General features: G+C 37.3%; 1 protein-coding gene across 13 annotated transcripts in view; it reads left to right on the top strand.

Moving 5' to 3' along the window:
• Nucleotides 1–22,762, top strand: part of TTC3 (tetratricopeptide repeat domain 3) — a 137,537-nt gene that overhangs the window by 85,497 nt on the left and 29,278 nt on the right. For all 13 annotated transcript variants that reach the window (XM_060010312.1, XM_060010311.1, XM_060010320.1 and 10 more), the window contains 5 exons: nucleotides 266–339; nucleotides 7,861–8,025; nucleotides 13,175–14,222; nucleotides 15,139–15,204; nucleotides 20,199–20,348. In XM_060010312.1, coding sequence (XP_059866295.1) covers nucleotides 266–339; nucleotides 7,861–8,025; nucleotides 13,175–14,222; nucleotides 15,139–15,204; nucleotides 20,199–20,348 — 1,503 coding nt within the window. The remainder of the gene's footprint in view (nucleotides 1–265; nucleotides 340–7,860; nucleotides 8,026–13,174; nucleotides 14,223–15,138; nucleotides 15,205–20,198; nucleotides 20,349–22,762) is intronic.

Here is a 22,762-nt window from a genome sequence, read left to right as displayed (position 1 = left end):
TATATGTCTTTAGTTTATCTAAAATGAGAGTTTAAACAGTGATAATTAAAAAAATTTTAGAACATTAGAAGCTACCTAAATGTTAATTTGTGCCTATTTGTGGCTGTTGAAAGTTTTATTACTGTATGTTCCTGTTCACAAGAAAATTTACATCAGTCATATATATTGGCAGTTTGTATGCATATTAATTTATGTAAGCATTCATCAGTTTTAGTGGTAATTTTAAGGTAGAAAATCCTTGTCATTTTTCTGTCTTTTAAACCAGCCTATGTTAGTTGGGTCTGGAACCCCTTCAGTCGCACCAAATAATGAGACTGTCACTTCAGGTGAAGACCATAAGTAAGTACAGTCTGAAAATTTTTGCTTTATTTGAACTTAAAAGTGGTATTAATGTACTTTAAACTTGTGTTTTATTTCCCTAACTTCTCTAAAGATGTGCATCTATTAATGACAACCTGATGTGACCCCTCATGGTTGAATTTATAGTGTGGCCTGTCAGTGTTAAGAATTCATATAAACTGCATTAAAATCACAGGGCTGATGACCTTCATTTGATAAGTTTGAGAACCTACTCTGTGCAAGATACTGTGGGAAGATCCTAGAAAATATTCTTTAAAATGTTCAGTGAAGAGAATGTCCTGTTGATAATTACTAGGAAGATGTTTTGGAGGCTGTAAATGATGTTGTGGTTTAACCTTAGATGTTAGTGATTTCCAGTGGTAGCTGGTTGTTGAAACTGAGTTTTCAAGAGACAAATAGACAAAAGAAATAAAACTAGTGAGAAGCAGTGACCTTTTTATATCATATTCCTATATGGACCAAAAACCCACAAAATTTTTTCCCCTCACATTTCTTTTTTTTTAAATTAAATTAATTTATTTTTTAAGTTATATTATTACTATCCACTTTTTTTTGAATTTTATGTTACTTATTTTTTTATACAGCAGGTTCTTATTAGTTACCCATTTTATACATATTAGTGTATACATGTCAATCCCAATCTCCCAATTCATCACACCACCACCACCCTGCCACTTTACCCCCTTGGTGTCCATACTTGTTTGTTCTCTACATCTGTGTCTCAGTTTCTGCCCTGCAAACCGGTTCATCTGTACCATTTTTCTAGGTTCCACATATATGCATTAATATACGATATTTGTTTTTCTCTTTCCGACTTATTTCACTCTGTATGACAGTCTCTAGATCCATCCATGTCTCTACAAATGACCCAAGTTTGCTCGTTTTTATGGCTGAGTAATATTCCATTGTATATATGTGCAACATCTTCTTTATCCATTTATCTGTCGATGGGCATTTAGGTTGCTTCCATGACCTGGCTATTGTAAATAGTGCTGCAGTGAACATTGGGGTGCATGTGTCTTTTTGAATTATGGTTTTCTCTGGGCATATGCCCAGTAGTGGGATTGCTGGGTCGTATGGTAGTTCTATTTTTAGTTTTTTAAGGAACCTCCATACTGTTCTCCATAGTGGCTGTACCAATTTACATTCCCACCAACAGTGCAAGAGGGTTCCCTTTTCTCCACACCCTCTCCAGCATTTGCTGTTTGTAGATTTTTTGATGATGCCCATTCTTACTGGTGTGAGGTGATAACCTCATTGTAGTTTTGATTTGCATTTCTCTAATAATTACTGATGTTGAGCAGCTTTGCATTTGCTTCTTGGCCATCTGTATGTCTTCTTCGGAGACCTGTCTATTTAGGTCTTCTGCCAATTTTTGGATTGGGTTGTTTGTTTTTTTAATATTGAGCTGTATGAGCTCTTTATGTACTTTGGAGATTAATCCTTTGTCCATTGATTCGTTTGCCAGTACTTTCTCCCATTCTGAGGATTGTCTTTTCGTCTTGTTTGTAGTTTCCTTTGCTTTGCAAAGGCTTTTAAGTTTCATTGGGTCCCATTTGTTTATTTTTGTTTTTCTTTCCATTACTCTAGGAGGTGGATCAAAAAAGATCTTGCTGTGATTTACATCAGAGTGTTCTTCCTATGTTTTTCTCTAAGAGTTTTATAGTGTTCAGTCTTATATTTAGGTCTCGAACCCATTTTGAGTTTATTTTTGTGTATGGTGTTAGGGAGTGTTCTAATTCCATTCTTTTACATGTAGCTGGCCAGTTTTCCCAGCACCACTTATTGAAGAGACTGTCTTTTCTGCAGTGTATATCCTTGCCTCCTTTGTCATGGATTAGTTAACCATAGGTGCATGGGTTTAACTTTGGGCTTTCTATCCTGTTCCATTGATCTATATGTCTGTTTTTGTACCAGTACCATATTGTCTTGATTAATGTAGCTTTGTACTGTAGTCTGAATTCAGGGAGGTCTGATTCCTCCAGCTCCTTTTTTTTCCCTCAAGACTGCTTTGTCTATTCGGGGCCTTTTGTGTCTCCATACAAATTTTAAGATTTTTTGTTCTAGTTCTGTAAAAAAATGCCATTGGTAATTTGATAGGGATTGCATTGAATCTGCAGATTGCTTTGGGTAGTGTAGTCATTTTCACAATACTGATTCTTCCAGTCCAAGAACATGGTATATCTCTCCATCTGTTTGTATCATCTTTATTTTCTTTCATCAGTGTCTTATAGTTTTCTGCATACAGGTCTTCTGTCTCCCTAGGTAGGTTTATTCCTAGGTATTTTATTCTTTTTGTTGCAGTGGTAAATGGGAGTCTTTCCTTAATTTCTCTTTCGGATTTTTCATCATTAGTGTATAGGAATGCAAGAGTTTTCTGTGCATTAATTTTGTATCCTGCAACTTTACCAAATTCATTGATTAGCTCTAGTAGTTTTCTGGTGGCATCTTTAGGATTCTCTATTTATAGTCTCATGCCATCTGCAAACAGTGACAGTTTTACTTCTTCTTTTCCAATTTGTATTCCTTTTATTTCTTTTTCTTCTCTGATTGCCGTGGCTAGGACTTCCAAAACTATGTTGAATAATCATGGCGAGAGTGGACATCCTTGTCTTTTTCTTGATCTTAGAGGAAATGCTTTCAGTTTTTCACCATTGAGAATGATGTTTGCTGTGGGTTTGTCATATATGGCCTTTATGATGTTGAGGTAGGTTCCCTCTATGCCTGCTTTCTGGAGAGTTTTTATCATAAATGGGTGTTAAATTTTGTCAGAAGTTTTTTATGCGTCTATTGAGGTGATCATATGGTTTTTCTTCTTCAGTTTGTTAATATGGTGTATCACATTGATTGATTTGCATATATTGAAGAATCCTTGCATCCCTGGGATAATCCCACTTGATCATGGTGTATGATCCTTTTAATATGTTGTTGGATTCTGTTTGCTAGTATTCTGTTGAGGATTTTTGCATCTATATTCATCAGTGCTCTTGGTCTGTAATTTTCTTTTTTTGTAGTATCTTTGTCTGGTTTTCATATCAGGGAGATGGTGGCCTCATAGAATGAGTATGGGAGTGTTCCTTCCTCTGCTATTTTTGGAAGAGTTTGAGAAGGGTGGGTGTTAGCTGTTCTCTAAATGTTTGATGGAATTCACCTGTGAAGCCATCTGGTCCTGGACTTCTGTTTGTTGAAAGATTTTTAATCACAGTTTCAATTTCATTACTTGTGATTGGTCTGTCCATATTTTCTATTTCTTCCTGGTTCAGTCTTGGAAGGTGATACCTTTCTTAGAATTGCTCCATTTCTTCCAGGTTGTCCATTTTATTGGCATGGAGTTGCTTGTTAGTAGTCTGTTCGGTGCTTTGTATTTCTGTGGTGTCCGTTGTAACTTCTTTTTCATTTCTAATTTTAATGATTTGAGTCCTCTGCCTCTTTTTCTTGATGAGTCTGGCTAATGGTTTATCAATTTTGTTTATCTTCTCAAAGAACCGTCTTTTAGTTTTATTGATCTTTGCTATTGTTTTCTTTGTTTCTATTTCATTTATTTCTGCCCTGATCTTTATGATTTCTTCTACTAACTTTGGGTTTTGTTTGTTCTTCTTTCTCTAGTTCCTTTAGGTGTAAGGTTAGATTGTTTATTTGAGATATTTGTTGTTACTTGAGTTAGGATTGTGTTGCTGTAGACTTCCCTCTTAGAACTGCTTTTGCTGCTTCCCATTGGTTTTGGATCATCGTGTTTTCGTTGTCATTTGTCTCTAGGTATTTTCTGACTTCCTCTTTCATTTCTCCAGTGATCTCTTGGTTACTTATTAACATATTGTTTAGCCTCCATGTGTTTGTGTTTTTTACATTTTTTTCCCCTGTAATTGATTTCTAATCTCATAGCATTGTGGTCAGAAAAGATGCTTGATATGATTTCAGTTTTCTTAAATTTACTGAGGCTTGATTTGTGACCCAAGGTGTGTTCTATCCTGGAGAATGTTCTGTGTGCACTTGAGAAGAAAATGTAATCTGTTTTTGGATGAAGTGTCCTATAAATATCAATTATCAATTAAATCTGTCTGGTCTGTTCTGTCATTTAAAGCTTGTGTTTCCTTATTAATCTTCTGTTTGGATGATCTGTCCATTGGTGTAAGTGAGGTGTTAAAGTCCCCCACTATTATTGTGTTACAGTCGATTTCCTCTTTTATAGTTGTTAGCAGTTGCCTCATGTATTGAGGTGCTCCTATGTTGGGTGCGTATATATTTATAATTGTTACATCTTCTTCTTGGATTGGTCCATTGATCATTATGTAGTGTCCTTCCTTGTCTCTTGTAACATTCTTTATTTTAAAGTCTATTTTATCTGATGAGTATTGTTACTCCAGCTTTCTTTTGATTTCCATTTGCATGGAATATCTTTTTCCATCCCCTCACTTTCAGTCTGTATGTGTCCCTAGGTCTGAAGTGGGTCTCTTGTAGACAGCATGTAATATGGGTCTTGTTTTTGTATCCATTCATCAAGCCTGTGTCTTTTGGTTGGAGCATTTAATCCATTCACGTTTAAGGTAATTCTCGATATGTATGTTCCTATTACCATTTTCTTAATTGTTTTGGGTTTGTTTTTGTAGGTCCTTTTCTTCTCTTGTGTTTCCCACTTAGAGAAGTTCCTTTAGCATTTGTTGTAGAGCTGGTTTGGTGGATTCTCTTAGATTTTGCTTGTCTGTAAAGCTTTTGATTTCTCCATGGAATCTGAATGAGATCCTTGCTGGGTAGAATAATCTTGGTTGTAGGTTCTTCCCTTTCATCATTTTAAATATACCATGCCACTCCCTTCTGGCTTGTAGAGTTTTTGCTGAGAAATCAGCTGTTAACCTTATTGGGAGTTCCCTTGTATGTTAGTTGTCGTTTTTCCCTTGGTGCTCTCAAGAATTTTTCTTTGTCTTTAATTTTTGTCAATTTGATTACTATGTGTCTCGGCGTGTTTCTTCTTGGGTTTATCCTGCCTGGGACTCTCTGTCTTCCTGGACTTGGGTGGCTATTTCCTTTCCCATGTTAGGGATGTTTTCAACTGTAATCTCTTCAGATATTTTCTCAGGTGCTTTCTCTCTCTTCTCCTTCTGGAACCCCTATGATGCGAATGTTGTTGCATTTAATGTTGTCCCAGAGGTCTCTTAGGCTGCCTTCATTTCTTTTCATGCATTCTTCTTTATTCTGTTCCGTGGCAGTTAATTCCACCATTCTGTCTTCCAGGTCACTTATCCATTGTTCTGCCTCAGTTATTCCGCTGTTGATTCCTTCTAGTGTATTTTTCATTTCAGTTATTGTATTGTTCATTTCTGTTTGTTTGTCCTTTAATTCCTCTAGGTGCTTGTTCTTTAATTCTTCTAGATCTTTGTTAAACATTTCTTGCATCTTCTCCATCTTTGCCTCCATTCTTTTTCTGAGGTCGTGGATCATCTTCACTGTCATTATTCTGAATTCTTTTTCTGGAAGGTTGCCTGTCTCCATTTAGCTGTTTTCTGGGGTTTTATCTTGTTCCTTCATCTGGCACATAGCCCTCTGCCTTTTCATCTTGTCTGTCTTTCTGTGAATGTGGTTTTTGTTCCACAGGCTGCAGGGTTGTAGTTCTTGCTTCTGCTGTCTGCCCTCTGGTGGATGAGGCTATCTAAGAGGCTTGTGCTAGCTTCCTGATGGGAGGGACTGGTGATGGGTAGAGCTGGGCGTTGCTCTGGTGGGCAGAGCTCGGCAAAACTTTAATCTGCCTGTCTGGTGATGGGTGGAGCTGGCTTCCCTTCCTGTTGGTTTTTTTGGCCTGAGGCGACGCAACACTGGAGCCTACCCGGGTTCTTTGGTGGGGCTAATGACAGACTCTGGGAGGGCTCACGCCAAGGAGTACTTCCCAGAACTTCTGCTGCCAGTGTCCTTGTCCCCACGGTGAGCCACAGCCACCCCCTGCCTCTGCAGGAGACCCTCCAACAGCAGCAGGTAGGTCTGGTTCAGTCTCCTATGGGTCACTGCTCCTTCCCCTGGGTCCCGATGCGCACACTACTTTGTGTGTGCCCTCCAAGAGTGGAGTTTCTGTTTCCCCGAGTCCTGTCGAAGTCCTATAATCAAATCCTGCCAGCCTCAAAGTCTGATCCTCTAGGAATTCCTCCTCCCATTGCCAGACCCCCAGGATGGGAAGCCTGACATGTGGCTCAGAACCTTCACTCCAGTGGGTGGACTTCTGTGGTATAAGCGTTCTCCAGTTTGTGAGTCACCCACCCAGCAGTTATGGGATTTGATTATATTGTGATTGCGCCCCTCCTACTGTCTCCTTGTGGCTTCTCCTTTGTCTTTGGATGTGGGGTATCTTTTTTGGTGAGTTCCAGTGTCTTACTCTTGATTATTGTTCAGCAGTTAGTTGTGATTCTGGTGCTCTTGCAAGAGGGAGTGAGCGCACGTTCCTCTACTCCGCCATCTTGAACCAATCTCTCTCTTCCCCCACGTTTCTTTTTTTTTTTTTTTTTTCTTTTTGCGGTACTCGGGCCTCTCACTGTTGTGGCCTCTCCCGTTGCGGAGCACAGGCTCCGGACGCGCAGGCTCGGCGGCCATGGCTCACGGGCCCAGCCACTCTGCAGCATGCAGGATCTTCCCAAACTGGGGCACAAACCCGTGTCCCCTGCATTGGAAGGCAGACTCTCTACCACTGTGCCACCAGGGAAGCCCCCCCACGTTTCTTAAATGAGTTGTAATAACAGTTGGCTTTGTACATTTCTGTGGATTCTTTGAATGGAGGGATTGTTTTAAGTTAAAATAATAGTAGCCTATATTTTGATAGCACTTATGTACCAGGCACTATTTTAAGAGCTTTTTATGTGTAACTCATTTAATCCACTCTTTTTTCTAGGAGATAAGCAGTAGTATTATATTCAGTTTACAGATAAGGAAGCTCAGGCACAGTGTAGTTGAGTGTCCAAGGACACAAAGTTTGTACATAGCACAGCCAGAGTGTAAATCAGCAGTCTGGTGTAGAGCCCACACTCAAACTATGATATCTTTTTAGAGTGTTAGAATCTTATACTGTTTTTTTTTTAAATCTTTTTATTTAAGTACCTTTTAGCAGTCTCAGTCTCACCTTAACTTAAATTGATAGCAGTTATAATAAACTCTGTCATTTTTCTCTTTAACGGGTTACAATTAGTGCAACATTGATTTCTTTTAAAACCAGAATTTAAAAAATATTTCCTCTTGGTAGCAAGAGTAAGTAATTAAAAGTACTTAGGTATCTTGTACCTTACCTAGTAGTCAGATATCTTGTACCTTATTCAGTAGTCACGTATCTCGTACGTTACTCAGTAGTCAGGTATCTCTTGACTGTAATTGTGGAAAGGTAACTGTTCTGCATTAAATTCTCTGGTAGTGTTTTTTTGCATCCTGAAGTTGAGTAATATGTTGCTATCTTTATTTCAATTTAAATGTTACTCTGGGCCACCTGAAAGTTAATTACTCACAAAATTGTGTTTTTTTTTTTTTAATCAGCAAACGCAATTCAAATTCTGCGGGCCCATTTGTAGTGCCTGACCATCTTCGTCATGATGTAGAAGAATTTGAAGCTCTGTATGGACAGCACAGTAATGAATATGTTGTCCGTAATAAGAAGCTGTGGGACATTAACCCAAAACAAAAATGTTCAACTCTATATGAGTAAGTAGTTTAACATTCCTACAACTATTATACTGAGGCTCCCAGTTAAAGATCTTAAGTTGTTTACTTTGTGTCCCTTTATGTTTATTAAAGGAATCACTGATTGGCTCACAAACTCTGGGGAAGAAGAGTGTTTTTATGGCTTCTGTCATGTATTACACAGAGTTAATTGAAGATTTTTAACTATTACATTTAGAATCCTAATGATTATTAGTTTTGTCAGTTTGAGCTGCTAATGTAGATTCTGTCTATTTCCAAAACTGTCCTGGTATGTCCTGATAGGAATGATAAACAGTTTCCAGCCATAATCTTTTATCATGAATTCCAAAGTATATACATTTGACAAGGAATAGTGTAATTATTTGATCTCATTGTCCTTATGTTGATGATGCAGTTGTTTGGCATCTCCTAAGTTTAGTGACAATTAATGTAGCTTGGTGAAGTACTGCCCTTTAATGGGGAAGGGATACCAGGATCTGGTTATTACTTCTGCTGAGATAGTTGTCCAGTTGTGATGGTATAGGACACATATAGAACCCTGTATCTCTTTATTGAATTGAAAACTTGACTTCCAGACATTTATCTAAGTAAAGAGAAACAGACTTTTCCTTTAAAGAAACTTTGGGCTCAATTACTTTTGGATTGAAAATATGAATGTGAAATTAACACTAGGGGACTTCCCTGGCGGTCCATGATTCAGCACATCTACTGCAGGGGGCATGGGTTCGATCCCTGGTCGGGGAACTAAGATCCTGTATGCCACAGGACATGGCCAAAAAAAAAGAAAAGAGAAATTAACACTAAAGTCAAGTCTTTGTGGGGTGGATACAGTAGTGGAGAAAAGAGTTCAGAAAAATCTAGGAAACGTTTGCCTTTTTTTTTTTTTAGCTTGGCATTAATAAGTTGTGCATGATGCCTTCCTTAGGAAAAGAAGTTGAGGGGCAAAGATCTGCAACAGAAAATTAATTTGAAAGCAAACTCCTGTCTCAGAAAAGAGGGGATATATGTATACATATAGCTGATTCACTTTGTTGTACAGTAGAAACTAACACAACATTGTAAAGCAACTATACTCCAATAAAAATTAATTTAAAAAAATGAACTCCTGGAAAACCCATCACTCATCTATAATTTGGTTATTGTTACTTCTCTTTTTCTCAGTTGCATTGTTCCTATTCAGTCTTGTTATATCCTCTTGGATCCCTTTTCGTAGTTTTTCTTCAGAGTTGAAGTGCTGAGCAAATCAAACTCTCAGAGAACTGGATGACAACCTGGAATCAGCTATAAAACTACACCAGTATTTCTTAAAACATGCTGGACTTTGCTTCAGGCATCCAAAACTGAAGCTAAACTGTAGTTTCCAGGAGCTTGCTTCTTAAAGAATTTATTACCACTATAAGTGGGAAGAAATTTAATAACTTTATGAGAACCCAATAGGCTGATTTGTTTGTGTATTTTGAGATAGAATTTATATCTTATAATAGGAGAAAGTCAAGAAGTTACAGGAATTCATACCTCAAAACATAATTCTTTCCTTGAATTTTCAAAAGTAAACATGTAATGATTGGCTTAAGAATGATTTTTTTAGTGGCCAATGGGTAAGAGAAAGAAAAATAAAATTATTGTATATGAAAAGAGTGTAGAGTAGAAACAGATAAGAAGTCAAGAATACTATGATAACTGCTGTTAACTTTTTCTTGATGTAAGTATTTCAGTTTAAAGTAGGGGGTTGGACTGATTTTTTTTTCAGTGACCTCCACCTTATTCTAACATTTTATGATACACATAGTTGAAGCATAATAAATTTCAGTAGGTGGCATTCTACATTCAGTTTTTCCTAACACCTCTTTAGTAGTGTTAATTAGTCAAGATTTATTAACCACTTAAGGTTAAGCACTGGGGAAGATTTCAGAAAAAGTAGAAAATGTAGTTCTATCACGCAGCTTACAAGTAGCAGGAGCGCAAAATTGATCATTGGTTGAATCACTGTATTGCAAATAAAAATGACTTTGTGTAATAAGAATCGGGTTTTTTCTCCCTATCAGTCTTTGCCTACCAAAAAGAAAATGTGGTTCTTGCTTACTTGTCATGCTCTCTTCCAGGAAAGAGGGAACTGGGTCCTCATCTTTTAATCTATTTCTTTAAAAAAAAAGGAATCATGAGCATGTAGAAAACAGTGATTTTTCAAAGGGGCACAACCAGAATAGTAGGATGGGAATGCTTTTGGAAATATTTTTCCCATTCCTATCCCTTGCCCCTGTTCTGACAGTGACATGCACTAGCACGTGACAGTCCATTAAGGACCATTTAAGACACTAATGATCATCACTGAATTATGAAAATATACATACACATATTTGCAAATGGGAAAATAATTTGAAAATCATATATTTGATAAGGGGCTAATATCCAAAATGTATGAAGTACTGATACAACTCGATAGCAAAAGAACCAAACAGTCCAATTAAAAAATGGGCAGAAGACCTGAATAGCCATTTTCCCAAAGAAGACATACAGATGGCCAACAGGTACATGAAAAGATGTTCTGCATCATTAATCATTAGGGAAATGCAAGTCAAAAACACAATAATGTAATAACCTACAATGGAAAGTAACCTGAAAAAAAAAATATAAATGAATCACTTTGCTGTAAAACCTGAAACTAACACAATATTTTAAGTCAACTGTACTTCAGTTTAAAAATAAACACACAATAAGCTATCATCTCCATCTCATACCTGTTAGAATAGCTTTTATCAAAAAGACTAGAAATAAGTGTTGGCAAGGATGTGGAGAAAAGGGAACCCTTGTTCACTGTTGATGGGAAGGTAAATTGGTATAGTCACTATGGAAAAGAGTGTGGAGGTTCCTTAAAATATGAAAACATGTACATGTATGTAATATAGCAACTATTGTTATCTGTGGTAAAATTAACTTTATTATTATTTTTATCACTTCCGTCAAGCACAGCATGGCCAGTCTGCCTCAGGTTCTGAAGTGCAAGAACACTACCCCTATTAGAGCCTGGATTATGAAGAAATCATATTTGTGCTATCTTGGGCCCCATGTTTATCTACAGAAACTATTTTTCAAGGCTAGAAAAGCATATAAATAGAGTTAAAGTTCATTTTGTGTTGCATTTCAGATAACAATCACTATAAAAATTTTATTCACAATGTGGTTATAATGCTATTTTTCTTTGTTGAATTAAATTTTGTTCTGTTTGAATGTATGAAAAATTCATTGCTATTTAGCCAGTGGAAAAAACATGGAGGCTCTATTTCTTCAAAAAAAAAAAGGTGTGTATCCTTTCAGACTTTTTATTTTATTTTTTTGGCCGTACCGTGCGGCATGCAGGATCTTAGTTCCCCGACCAGGGCTCAAACCCATGCCCCTTGCAGTGGAAGTGTGGAGTCTCAACCACTGGACCAGGGAAGTCCCCAGACTTTTAAAATGTTTATATGTATGAAATATATGCTTTGGACTTTATAAGCTGTTATTTAACTCTACACTCAGCTTTGTCATTTGCCCTTTTCACCTAAAAATGCATGGTGAGCATTTTTTTGTATCCTTAAGTATTCTTCAGGAATCTGACTTTTATTAGTTACTCAATAATCATCACCATATCTATATCATCATTCATGTTGCGAACTCTTGAAGAGCTCTCTGCTAAATTACTGGTAATGGTTTTCTTTCCTGTGGTCTCTGTTCTTTAGTGATCCCATTTTGGATTTAAGTATTTTAATGCAGGTAGAAAAGCTTTATTTTTAAATGATTCTCTATAGTATTCATCACGGAGAGCAAAAAGTAAATACACATAACACCACTGATGAATTATCTGCTGTTGCTTGTGACAGCTAAACACCAACTGGAAAGGTCTCTCTTGGGACAGATTGTGGGGTCAGTGTTATTTATACCAATTGGCCAGAACCCTCAGCAAGGGTTACTGTTCCTGAGGCTGCAGTGATTTGCTTCTTTTTACCTTATTTCCCTCCCTCAACAGTTTCTGCTTTTAGAAATTTCTCATTAAAAATGAATCTTAAGGCAAACGCATATTTAACCTGTTACCTTGCAAAACAACATGTATGTAGGGGAGTTTCTATTGCAGAGCTTATTCTAAGGGGAAAATGTTTATCAAAAAACACTTTAAAAGAGACTGACGGCTTTTAAGTATTTGGATCAGCAGTGCAGGCAAAGAGAAGTGGCTTTTGGTCTTTATGTTTCAGTGTAGCAGTTGCTTTGAATAGGGGTTAATTAATCACTTGTAATTGTCCTGTGCATTTATGTGCAGCAGCATCTGCACATAAAGTGGTTTTCTTTTGCTTCAAAGATGTATTGTTTTTACCTTCCTCCTGAATAAGTTATCTTCCTGGTTAGCTTTAATTTACTAAGAATGTTCCTTTGGAGGTTTTTGCTCTTGAAAAAGCCTTCTTAGTGTACTTGGTATGTGTCTTTCTTGCTAGTTGTGCCACTGTTACAGACTGAATACCAAATTCAAATGGGAGAGGAAGCCTCTTTGAGCCTGGCACAAGAATGGCAAAAGAACATGGCCCCAGAACTGGAGTGAACAAACCCAGTCCACAGATGGAGGCAGGTTAAGGGATTGGCCCCATTACTGTGGATCTGATCCTGCACTGTGGTGGTTTATTGATCAGACCTGATTGATTTCAATAATTCTGAACCATTGTATATTCCTAAACAGAGAAATGTTAATAGATTTACTATATGTAAATTCCAATAGGATTTTTTTGAAATTTGATTTCCTTTTTTCATTTGATGTTCTTGTTATTGATAGCCTTGTTATTTTTCTTGAATAAGTTTCTTTGATTTTCATTGTTTTTTAAAATATAGTGAATAATTATTTAATTGAAACTTATAAAAATAACTTTTTAATCTCCTTTAGCTTTTTTCCCCAAAATTTTTTAAAGGATTATTTTCTGAGGGGTAAACAAAATTTTATTTATAGTATCATTGATTACAGTTAGCCTTTCTGAGATTTAATATGAGTATAACATATTTGTTGGGGAGGTGTCAAGATCAGTTAGAAGTGAAGTAGTATTTTGCTTTGGGAGAAATATTGGGAAATATTTTTTTCAGATAAACATGTACAAGTACTTCCTTATAATAACTTATGTAAATTTTTTCCAAGTTATTTCTCTCAGTTGTTAGAGGAACATGGTCCCTTGGACATGAGTAACAAGATGTTTTCTGAAGAATATGAGTTTTTCCCAGAAGAAACTCGACAGATACTAGAAAAAGCAGGTGGTTTGAAATCTTTTCTCCTGGGATGTCCTCGTTTTGTTGTGATTGACAACTGTATTGCATTGAAGAAAGTTGCGTTACGGCTTAAGAAAAAGAGAAAGAAGAAAAACATTAAGACAAAAGTAGAAGAAATTTCGAAAACAGGAGAGTATTTACGAGTTAAACTACCGCTGAATCCAGCTGCTAGGGAATTTAAACCAGATGTGAAATCCAAACCAGTGTCTGACTTATCTTCAGCACCAGCTTCTGAGGATGTGAAGCCCCACCTTACATCTGCTAATTCTCCCCAGTCACCTTGTGAAGCTGTGAAGCCGAAACTAATTTCCGATAATTCTTCCAAATCAGTTTCTGAGGATGAGAAGCCCAAAGGGGTGTCTTCTGATTCTCCCAAACCAGTCTCCGAGGAGACAAGTCACAAACATGTCTCCTCTAATTCTCCCAAACCAGTTACAGAGGATGTGAAACCAACCTATTGGACTCAACCCCAGTTGGTCACAGGATACTGTACGTATCTTCCCTTTCGGGGATTTGACATTACCCAGACACCACCAGCGTTTATAAATGTGTTACCGACTTTGCCCCAGTATAGCATTTATGCACCTCTGGCCAGAGTTTCTTCTGAATATCAGCTGCAAAGATCAATACCAGTGGTGCCGTCTTTTGTAGCCAGTGACATAACAGAAGTGCGTTTTGAGGGCCATCATTTCAGTGCTGAGAATGCCTCTGGTAACCAGATTGCCTCTGAAACACAAATCCTTCAAGAATCTTTGGAAATACCAGTAAAGTCACAGTGCATCACGGATGGTGCTGATACAGCCCAAAGTGAGTCTAACAGAAATGATGACCACTGTGGAAATTCTGCCAAGCAGGAAGTAAATCCAGAAAGCACCGACCAAGTAACAGATATTCCACATACACAAATGGTTGCTGTACAGGTAAGACTGAAAACAGAAAGCCTTCTTAATACTAAAGTTAAATTTTCCTCTTCATTTTTCATTGCCATTATATTTACTAAAATTCTTTAAAATGATGGACTTTATGAACCCTTTTGTAGGGCGTGACAGGTAATGCCAGAAGGAATTTTTGGGTTTGGTAAATAACATCCTTCCTATCCAAGTTTCGCACCAGTTGAGAAATAAGATAGTGGAACCAGCAGATGGAGCCAAAACATCACCTTGATAATTAATAAAAGTATGGCAGGAAGATGTGGCTGTTTCTGTAGAGAGTGCCTGTCCTAAGAGTGAAGCCCATGACATACCAGCTTCCCCACCTAGTTACAGCAGTGCTGGCCTAGAAGGCCTCCTAACTTGGGTGCCTGCCCCTGAGACATAGTGCATGGAGAAGGAGGGGGAAACGTGCCTTCTGCATGGGCAGCTCCCAAGAAAAAGGAAAAAGGAAGAGTCTGGGCTGCACATGCCCAATTCTCCTACCAAACCAGGGGAGGAGGGAGGGAGTTAAAAGACACAACCAGATGGAGAGAAACAAGAGAGATGTGAATAAAAGTTCCTGACAAGCATGAGAATAAGCTAAGGTTCCTCTATAGTTAACTTCATCAGGCATGAATTCATTAAATCCTTATTGGTTATCCTCCTCCTCATTAAGTTTTTTGCTTTCTAGAAAACTTTGAAGAATTATGTTAACAGTAACGAACCCAAATCATTTTCACTTTTACTAATTATAAATGATCACTTTTTCCTGTTACAAATATCTGTAGAAAGCATAGAACATTATCTAAAGTGGCCAAAAAAAACCTTGAAAAAGTTATGGGCACGTTTCAAAATGTTATTACATGATGGATTTATTTTACTAGTGCAGTTGAGATAGACTGAATGTATTTGTTTTGGCCCAAAGGTGTCTCAGAATATAATGCATCAAGAAGTCAATACTGAGCCGTATGATCCTTTTGAGGCACAACAGGTGAGTCAAAATCATATTAAACTGTTTAAAGGTTTAATTTTCTTTACTTTTAACTAGATGGAAATGACGAGCTTAGAACTATTTTGAAGCCAGTTATTCCATACAAAACATTATAGAATAAGCTTTAGAACATAACAAAAAATTATTGTTTTGTTTTTATTGTTTGAATTTAGGAAGGGGAGGCAGAGGAAAAGGTAAGTTTTTTCTAGCTTACTGATTGTGAAGTATAACGGCTTTATTGTTTTAACTGGTATAATGAGTCTGTATTAATTTATAAATAAAAGCTTATTCACATGAATAATACAGAAATTATTATAAAAACTTTCACCACTTTAAGAATGATTCAATTAGAAAATCTATTAATATAATTGCTGTGTTAATATATCTTAAGAGAAAAGTCATTTGATCAACGCCATAGTTGCTGATAGGGTATTGGAAAAAATTCAAGTTTTTTTCTTGACTAAAACTCATAATCAAATGGGAATAGATGAATACTTTTCAACATGCTTGTATCTTTCTTAAGCCAAATGCGTCATCTTGCTTAAAGGTTATATATCATCATTAATATTTATTATTATCCTGGAGATATTAGCTGAAAAAATCAGATAAGAGAAAAAAATAAGATTTTAAAGGTGGAGGTATAAGTATCATTATTTACAGAGGCTAAGACTGTGTCCCTGGAACATCCAAAGTGATCAACCGAAAACCCAATACCAAAATGTAAGATAATTCAGAAGGTTGATTGGATAAAATTCCTTTCCATATATAAGCAACCCATTGCAAATTATATTAAAAGAAAAGATTACATTTTCAGTAGCATCAAAAAAGATAAAATATGTAAACCTGTGAAAGAAGACTTTAAAATGCTACTGAGACACACAGAAGACTTAATGAGAAAATGTTCAGTGTACTTGAATAGGATGACCTATTATTAAAGAGATTGGTTCTCTCTAAAGATTTTAATTTAACACAGTCTCAAAACAAACATGAACGGAGTGTATTAGTTATCTATTGCTGCATAACAAGCTACCTCACAATTTCTATGAGTCAGGAATGGAGGAGCAGTTTAGCTGGGTCATTCCAGATATTTCTTATGAGTTGCAGTCAAGGTGTTGACCTTGGCTCAAGCATCTGCAGGAGTAACTGGGACTGGAGGTGCTACCTCCAGGATGGCTCATTCACATGCCTAGCAAGTTGGTGCTGGCTGTTGGCAGGAGGCATGAGTTCCTTGCCTGTGGGCCTCCCCCTAGGGCTGCTTGAGTGTCCTCCTGAGGCCTGGCTTTCCCCAGAGTGGGTGATCCAAGGCAGAAGTAACAGTGGCTTTCATGACCTACTTTAGGAAGTCACAGTGTATCGCTTCTCCTGTATTTGTCTTGGTCACATAGACCAACCCACCAACCCTGATACATTGTAGGCGAGGATTATACAATGGCATGAATACCAAAAGGCAAGGATCTTGGGGGCCACCTTGGTGGCTGGCTACTGCACAGAATTTATTTGAAACTGGACAAATTGATTCTAAACTTCATATGGAAAAACAAACATCAAGAATGCCCATGGAAAAGAAAGTATAGGAAGGGGAGTTGTGCAGGTAGGTATCAAAACATAATATAAATCTATATTAGCACATAAATAGACCGTTAGACTAAGAATCCAGTAGAACAAAATATAGAAATTTAAGGTCTAATAAAAATGCTAGCTGTTGGTGAGCAAAAAGTAGATTATTAAATACGTGGTGTTAGGAGACGTGCGTTGCCAACTAGAAAAACTTAACTTGGATCCCTACCTCATTCCATATACCAGAATAAATTCCAGGCAGATAAAATATTTAAATATTAAAAACTGGACCTAGAAGAGTACCTAGAAGAAAAGGAAAATTTTTAAAATAAGATTAATGAACAGCAGGACAGAAAAGTATTTGTGTATATGTGTTTACACACACATATGTAATGTGTCTGTACATGCACATAACATATATATATGTATGAACAAATATATACAGCATCAAAACACAAATGACCAACTAGGAAAATTATTTGCAGCATAGGACAGAGAACTAATTTCCTTGCTTAGCATATGAAGTTGCTGTAAATCAATAAGGAAAAAATTAATAATCTGACACAAAAATGGGAATGGATGGGAATAGACAATCTGCCATAAAAGAAATAAGGATAATTTTTAAACATATAAAATGGTGCCCAACCCCAATGGAAGTAAGAAAAACAATCATTTATACATTATTGAAAGAATATAAAAATGTAAATTTGGGGGGAAGGCAATTTGGAATTTATCTGCGTTCATATATGTGTACAGAGACCAGTGAACAGGATATTTGTATATTTGTTTTATCTGTATTTATGTCAACAAAAAATTGAATGCAACGTGAATATCCATCGATATTCACTAGTTAAGTGAATTATGGTACATCCATATAATGAATATTACTCTGTCATTTAAAAATGAAGCAATTCTATGATCACTGGTTAGGAGTGATTTATAATATCAGGTGTGTAATTAATTAGGCATAAGTAAGGTTAGAACTTCATCTTGCCTGCTACTATTTTTACAAATAGCTTTACAGTTTTAGCCAATTATAAAATATAATATAGAGCCCTTAAATTTTTTAATGAACAATACTGAAAATTATGAAAGAGAAATTGAAAATTATCTACATTCCCATCACCCGTGTTAGAATTTGATGTGCAGCCTTCCAGGTTTTATTTTAACATTGGCATTTAAGTTAGCAGTGCTTTTTATTTTATTTTATTTATTTGTTTATTTTAGCAATGCTTTTTAAAAGATGGTATCATACTATATATGTTACATTTGAAATTTTCAGTCTTAATATATTGTGGACTTTTTTCCATGTCAGTAAATACCAATTTTTCACCAACATTTTTAATGCATGCTTGGTATTCCATTATATGAATTCATAGATTATTTGACTAGATTCTTTTGTCGAACATTTAGATTATGTTAGCTTTTCATGCTTACAGTGCTGTGGTGAACATTGTTGTCTGAATATGAGTGTATACCAAGTAGAATGAGTGGCATTGAGTTCTTACACTACTTAGCTTTAACCAGGTACGCTGTGTTGTTTGAGCCAGTGTTTTTACCCTCATATAAATATTCTCATCAGTGTTGGGATAATTCACGAATGCTTTCTTAAATTAGCTCTTAGTTTCAAGACCTTGACATTAGCATAGTTGATTGCTGGTTTCTCAACCAGTGAGACTTAAAATTATCCCCAGCACGGCTGCTTTCTCCTGGGACTTTGAGAAGTTGCCTGTCTTCTCTAAACCTTGGTTTCCTGATCTTTAAAAACTGAAAATAACATACCTCTTACACAGTTGTGGTGAAATTTAAGTATCATAACATAGAGATGGCATATAACTTGCTGCCTGTCTCTGTTAGCAATTTGGGGCATATGAATTAATTCATAATACTGAGTTGCATTGTGATCCTTTTGCTGAATTGAGACTGAAAACAGAAATAACTAAGATCTAAAACTGTAAAGGCTTGCTTGTGGGTCATAGTAAGGTTCACCATTTAGTTGATTATTTAAATACGGGCTGTATTCGTAGAGCTGAACTTTCAGTCTGGATGACAAAAACTGAGACTCTTCACAGCACATTGGCACGTATGGTCACCTTGGCCACAGTGCATGGTTCTCTGATAATTTACAGAATTTCAAAACCTTGATTCCGTGCTTTTTTACACTTGGAAGATGCTAAGATGCTGGGAGAGGTGCAGGAGATGGGGAAGATGGACCAAGTTTGTGCCACTGGGTTAGATTTCCAAAGCCTGGCTGCCAAGGCCCCTCGTATCTTGGTAGAGCAGTTACCTGCAGCTGGGAGGAGTTGCCAGCATCAAACAGGTGCTTCTTTCAGACACAAATGTGTGATTGTTGCCAGTCTTAGCAGTATGAAAGGCTTTAAAAAAATACATAAATGCTACTCATTGTTTGCCAACATTTCACATTGCAGTATGACTTCTGTTTGCTTTTTTTTGTTTTTGTTTTTGTTTTGTTTTGTTTTTGCGGTACGCGGGCCTCTCACTGTGTGGCCTCTCCCGTTGCGGAGCACAGGCTCCGGATGCACAGGCTCAGCGGCCATGGCTTACGGGCCCAGCCGCTCCACGGCATGTGGGATCTTCCTGGACCGGGGCACGAACCCGTGTCCCCTGCATCGGCAGGTGGACTCTCAACCACTGCGCCACCAGGGAAGCCCTGTTTGCTTTTTTTTTAAGCTGTCTGGGAGACAGTTACATAAATGTAAATAATTTATTGATACTATTTTAACTCGTCTTTTAAAAATAGCAGCAACTATCCATTTGAAACACTATAAAAGTAGGGCCAAAATTAATATGTCCTGTTCATATCTAAAATATGCATAAATTTGCAGTTTTTAAAGCTGGTAAGTAGTTCTTGATGTTAATTGTGGAGGATGACATTCACATCAAACTGTTAATTTAATATTGGACTCTTCTAAAACAAATATTCAGAGCTAATTATGGTACATATTGAGAAGTTTCCTTGTGAGTTCCAGTAATATGAATAATTTTTTTTTAAAAAAAAGAGCTGGCTTGGCACTTCTCTGATGGTCCAGTGGTTGGGAGTCTGTCTTCCATTGTGGGGGACACGGGTTTGACCCCTGGTTGGGGAACTGGGGTCCCACATGCCGCGGGGCAGCTAGGCCCACACACTGCAACTACTGAGCCCGTGCGCTGCAACAAAAAAAGATACCACATGCCGCAACAAAGATCCCACATGTCACAACTAAGACCCAATGTAGCCAAAGAAATAAATAAATAAAGAGCTGGCTTTGATAAACAGTGTAACGGGTTTTTAATTCTTAAATTATTGTGACATTTCCCTTGTAAATTTTCATCTGCCATATATTCTCCTTTGTTTATTTTAAGAGACAGTTCAGAACAAGATCAGAAATAGGCTTTTAAAACTACTTTTAATAGATAATTTTGTATTATACTTTTAGGGGAGTATTTCACAGATTGAAAAGGAGTACCAAGTTTTACAAGAGCAGCTTAAGGAAGCATGTGAAAATTATGAGCAGAGAAATATCAAGGGCTCAGAAGAAACCAAGGATTTGGAAGAAAAGTTGAAAAGGCACCTAGAAGAAAACAAGGTAACCCTATCTGAAACCCTCTTTAATAGCATGCGGTATCATTAGGAGAATTGTGCTCGTGTAGCCTCAGTTAGCTGGGCTACTGCATTGTTGGCTAAACAAAAGGAATCTTTCTCGTTGCCTATTTCAGATTTCTTTATGACATATTAAAGTAACAGTATTTTTTTGCAGTGTTTTAGAAGCTGTACAAGTTGCAGTCTAAGAAAAGGGCTGTGAATCTGAATTTTCATATATCATAATTCAGTTTGTTTGCTTAACTAAAACTATTTTCTGAGGGAACCCTCTTGTCCTGCTGGTGGGAATGTAAATTGATACAGCCACTATGGAGAACAGTATGGAGGTGCCTTAAAAAACTAAAAATAGAACTGCCATATGACCCAGCAATCCCACTATTGGGCATATACCCTGAGAAAACCATAATTCAAAAAGAATCATGTACCACAATGTTCACTGCAGCTCTGTTTACAATAGGCAGGACATGGAAGCAACCTAAGTGTCCATCGACAGATGAATGGACAAAGAAGATGTGTCACATATATACAATGGAATATTACTCAGCCATAAAAAGAAATGAAATTGAGTTATTTGTAGTGAGGTGGATGGACAGTCTGTCATACAGAGTGAAGTAAGTCAGAAAGAGAAAAACAAATACCGTATGCTAACATATATATATGGAATAAAAAAAAATGGTTCTGAAGAACGTAGGGGCAGGACAGGAATAAAGACACAGACATAGAGAATGGACTTGAGGACATGGGGAGGGGGAAGGGTAAGCTGGGATGAAGTAAGAGCGTGGCATGGACTTATGTATACACTACCAAATGTAAAATAGATAGCTAGTGGGAAGCAGCCGCATAGCACAGGGAGATCAGCTCGGTGCTTTGTGGCCACCTAGAGGGGTGAGATAGGGAGGATGGGACGGAGACTCAAGAAGGAGGAGGTATGGGTATATATATGTATAGCTGATTCACTTTGTTATAAAGCAGAAACTAACATACCATTGTAAAGCAATTATACTCCAATAAAGATGTTAAAATAAATAAATAAATACCCAAAAAAACCCAAAAGTATTTTCTGGAGACTAAGCTCCAAGTTAAATTATTATTATTGTTTAAATTTTTTTATCATTGTGTTCTGAATTCATGGCATTTTTTTTTTTTTGGCTGCGTTGGGTCTTCGTTGCTGCACTTGGGCTTTCTCTAGTTGTGGCGAGTGGAGGCTACTCTTCGTTGAGGCGCACAGGCTTCTCATTGTGGTGGCTTCTCTTGCAGCGGAGAATGGACTCTAGGCGTGCAGGCTTCAGTAGCTGTGGCTTGCAGTCTCTAGAGTGCAGGCTCAGTAGTCGTGGCGTACAGGCTTAGTTGCTCTGCAGCACGTGGGATCTTCCCAGACCAGGGATCGAACCTGCGTCCCCAGCATTGGGAGGCGGATTCTTAACCATTGCCACCAGGCAAGTCCCTAAATTCTTGTTTATAGTGAGAGAAGTTGTGTAGCAATAGTGGTTCAGAGTGTGAGGGCTGGAGTCAGACTGACTGGATTCAGATCCAGGCTTAGTTCTATACTAGTTCTGATCTTGGTCAAGTTATTTAGCATCTCTGTGCTTTAGTTTCTTATCTGGAAAATTTGGGTAACAGTAGCTCCCATTTGCCCGGTTAGATTAATACTTGTAAAGTACAGTTATCCCTCAGTATCTGCAGGGGATTGGTTCCAGGACCCATTCAGAAATACCCAAATCCACAGATTCTCAAGTCCCTTGTATACAGTGCTGCAATATGGTTAGCCCTCTGTATCCGAGAGTTCCACATCTGAGGATACAGAAGGCCAGCTGTACTGAACGTTGCCTGGTGCATAGTAAGAGCTCTGTAAGAGTTGCCTGCCACTATTATTACTACTATTATTATCATCATCTTAATCTTACTATTCAGGAAATATAAAAATAAGCCATGGAGCGTTGGCATACTAGAACTGTAAAGTCACCCACAGTATCTTGGTTGAGTCTCCTGATCTTGAATTCCATTAGTTAAGATTGACCTTCAGTTACATGTGACTGGTTCTTGGAGTAATACTGATTCATGGCAAGGCCCAATTGAATTAGTGGGAGAATGGAACTATAGATGTGAGGAAATCATGGTACATTTGTTTTTTAAACTAAGGTCTTTTTTTAAAAATTGAAATATAGCTTTTTTACAATATTAGTTTCAGGTGTACAACATGGTGACTTGATATTTTTATTAGATTATACGCCATTTAAAGTTATTACAAAATAATGCCTATATTTCCCTGTGCTGTACAATATATGCTTGCTGCTTATTTATTTTATACATAGTACTTTGTGTCTCTTAACCCCCTACCCCTATCATGCCCTTCCGCCCTTCCCTCTCCCCACTGGTAGCCACTAATTTGTTCTATCTGTG

The sequence above is a fragment of the Delphinus delphis genome, chromosome 4 (genome assembly GCF_949987515.2).
Source record: "Delphinus delphis chromosome 4, mDelDel1.2, whole genome shotgun sequence".
NCBI classification, from domain to species: domain Eukaryota; kingdom Metazoa; phylum Chordata; class Mammalia; order Artiodactyla; family Delphinidae; genus Delphinus; species Delphinus delphis.
The sequence above is the reverse complement of the archived record's forward strand: the minus strand, read 5'-3'. Positions and strand labels throughout refer to the sequence as shown.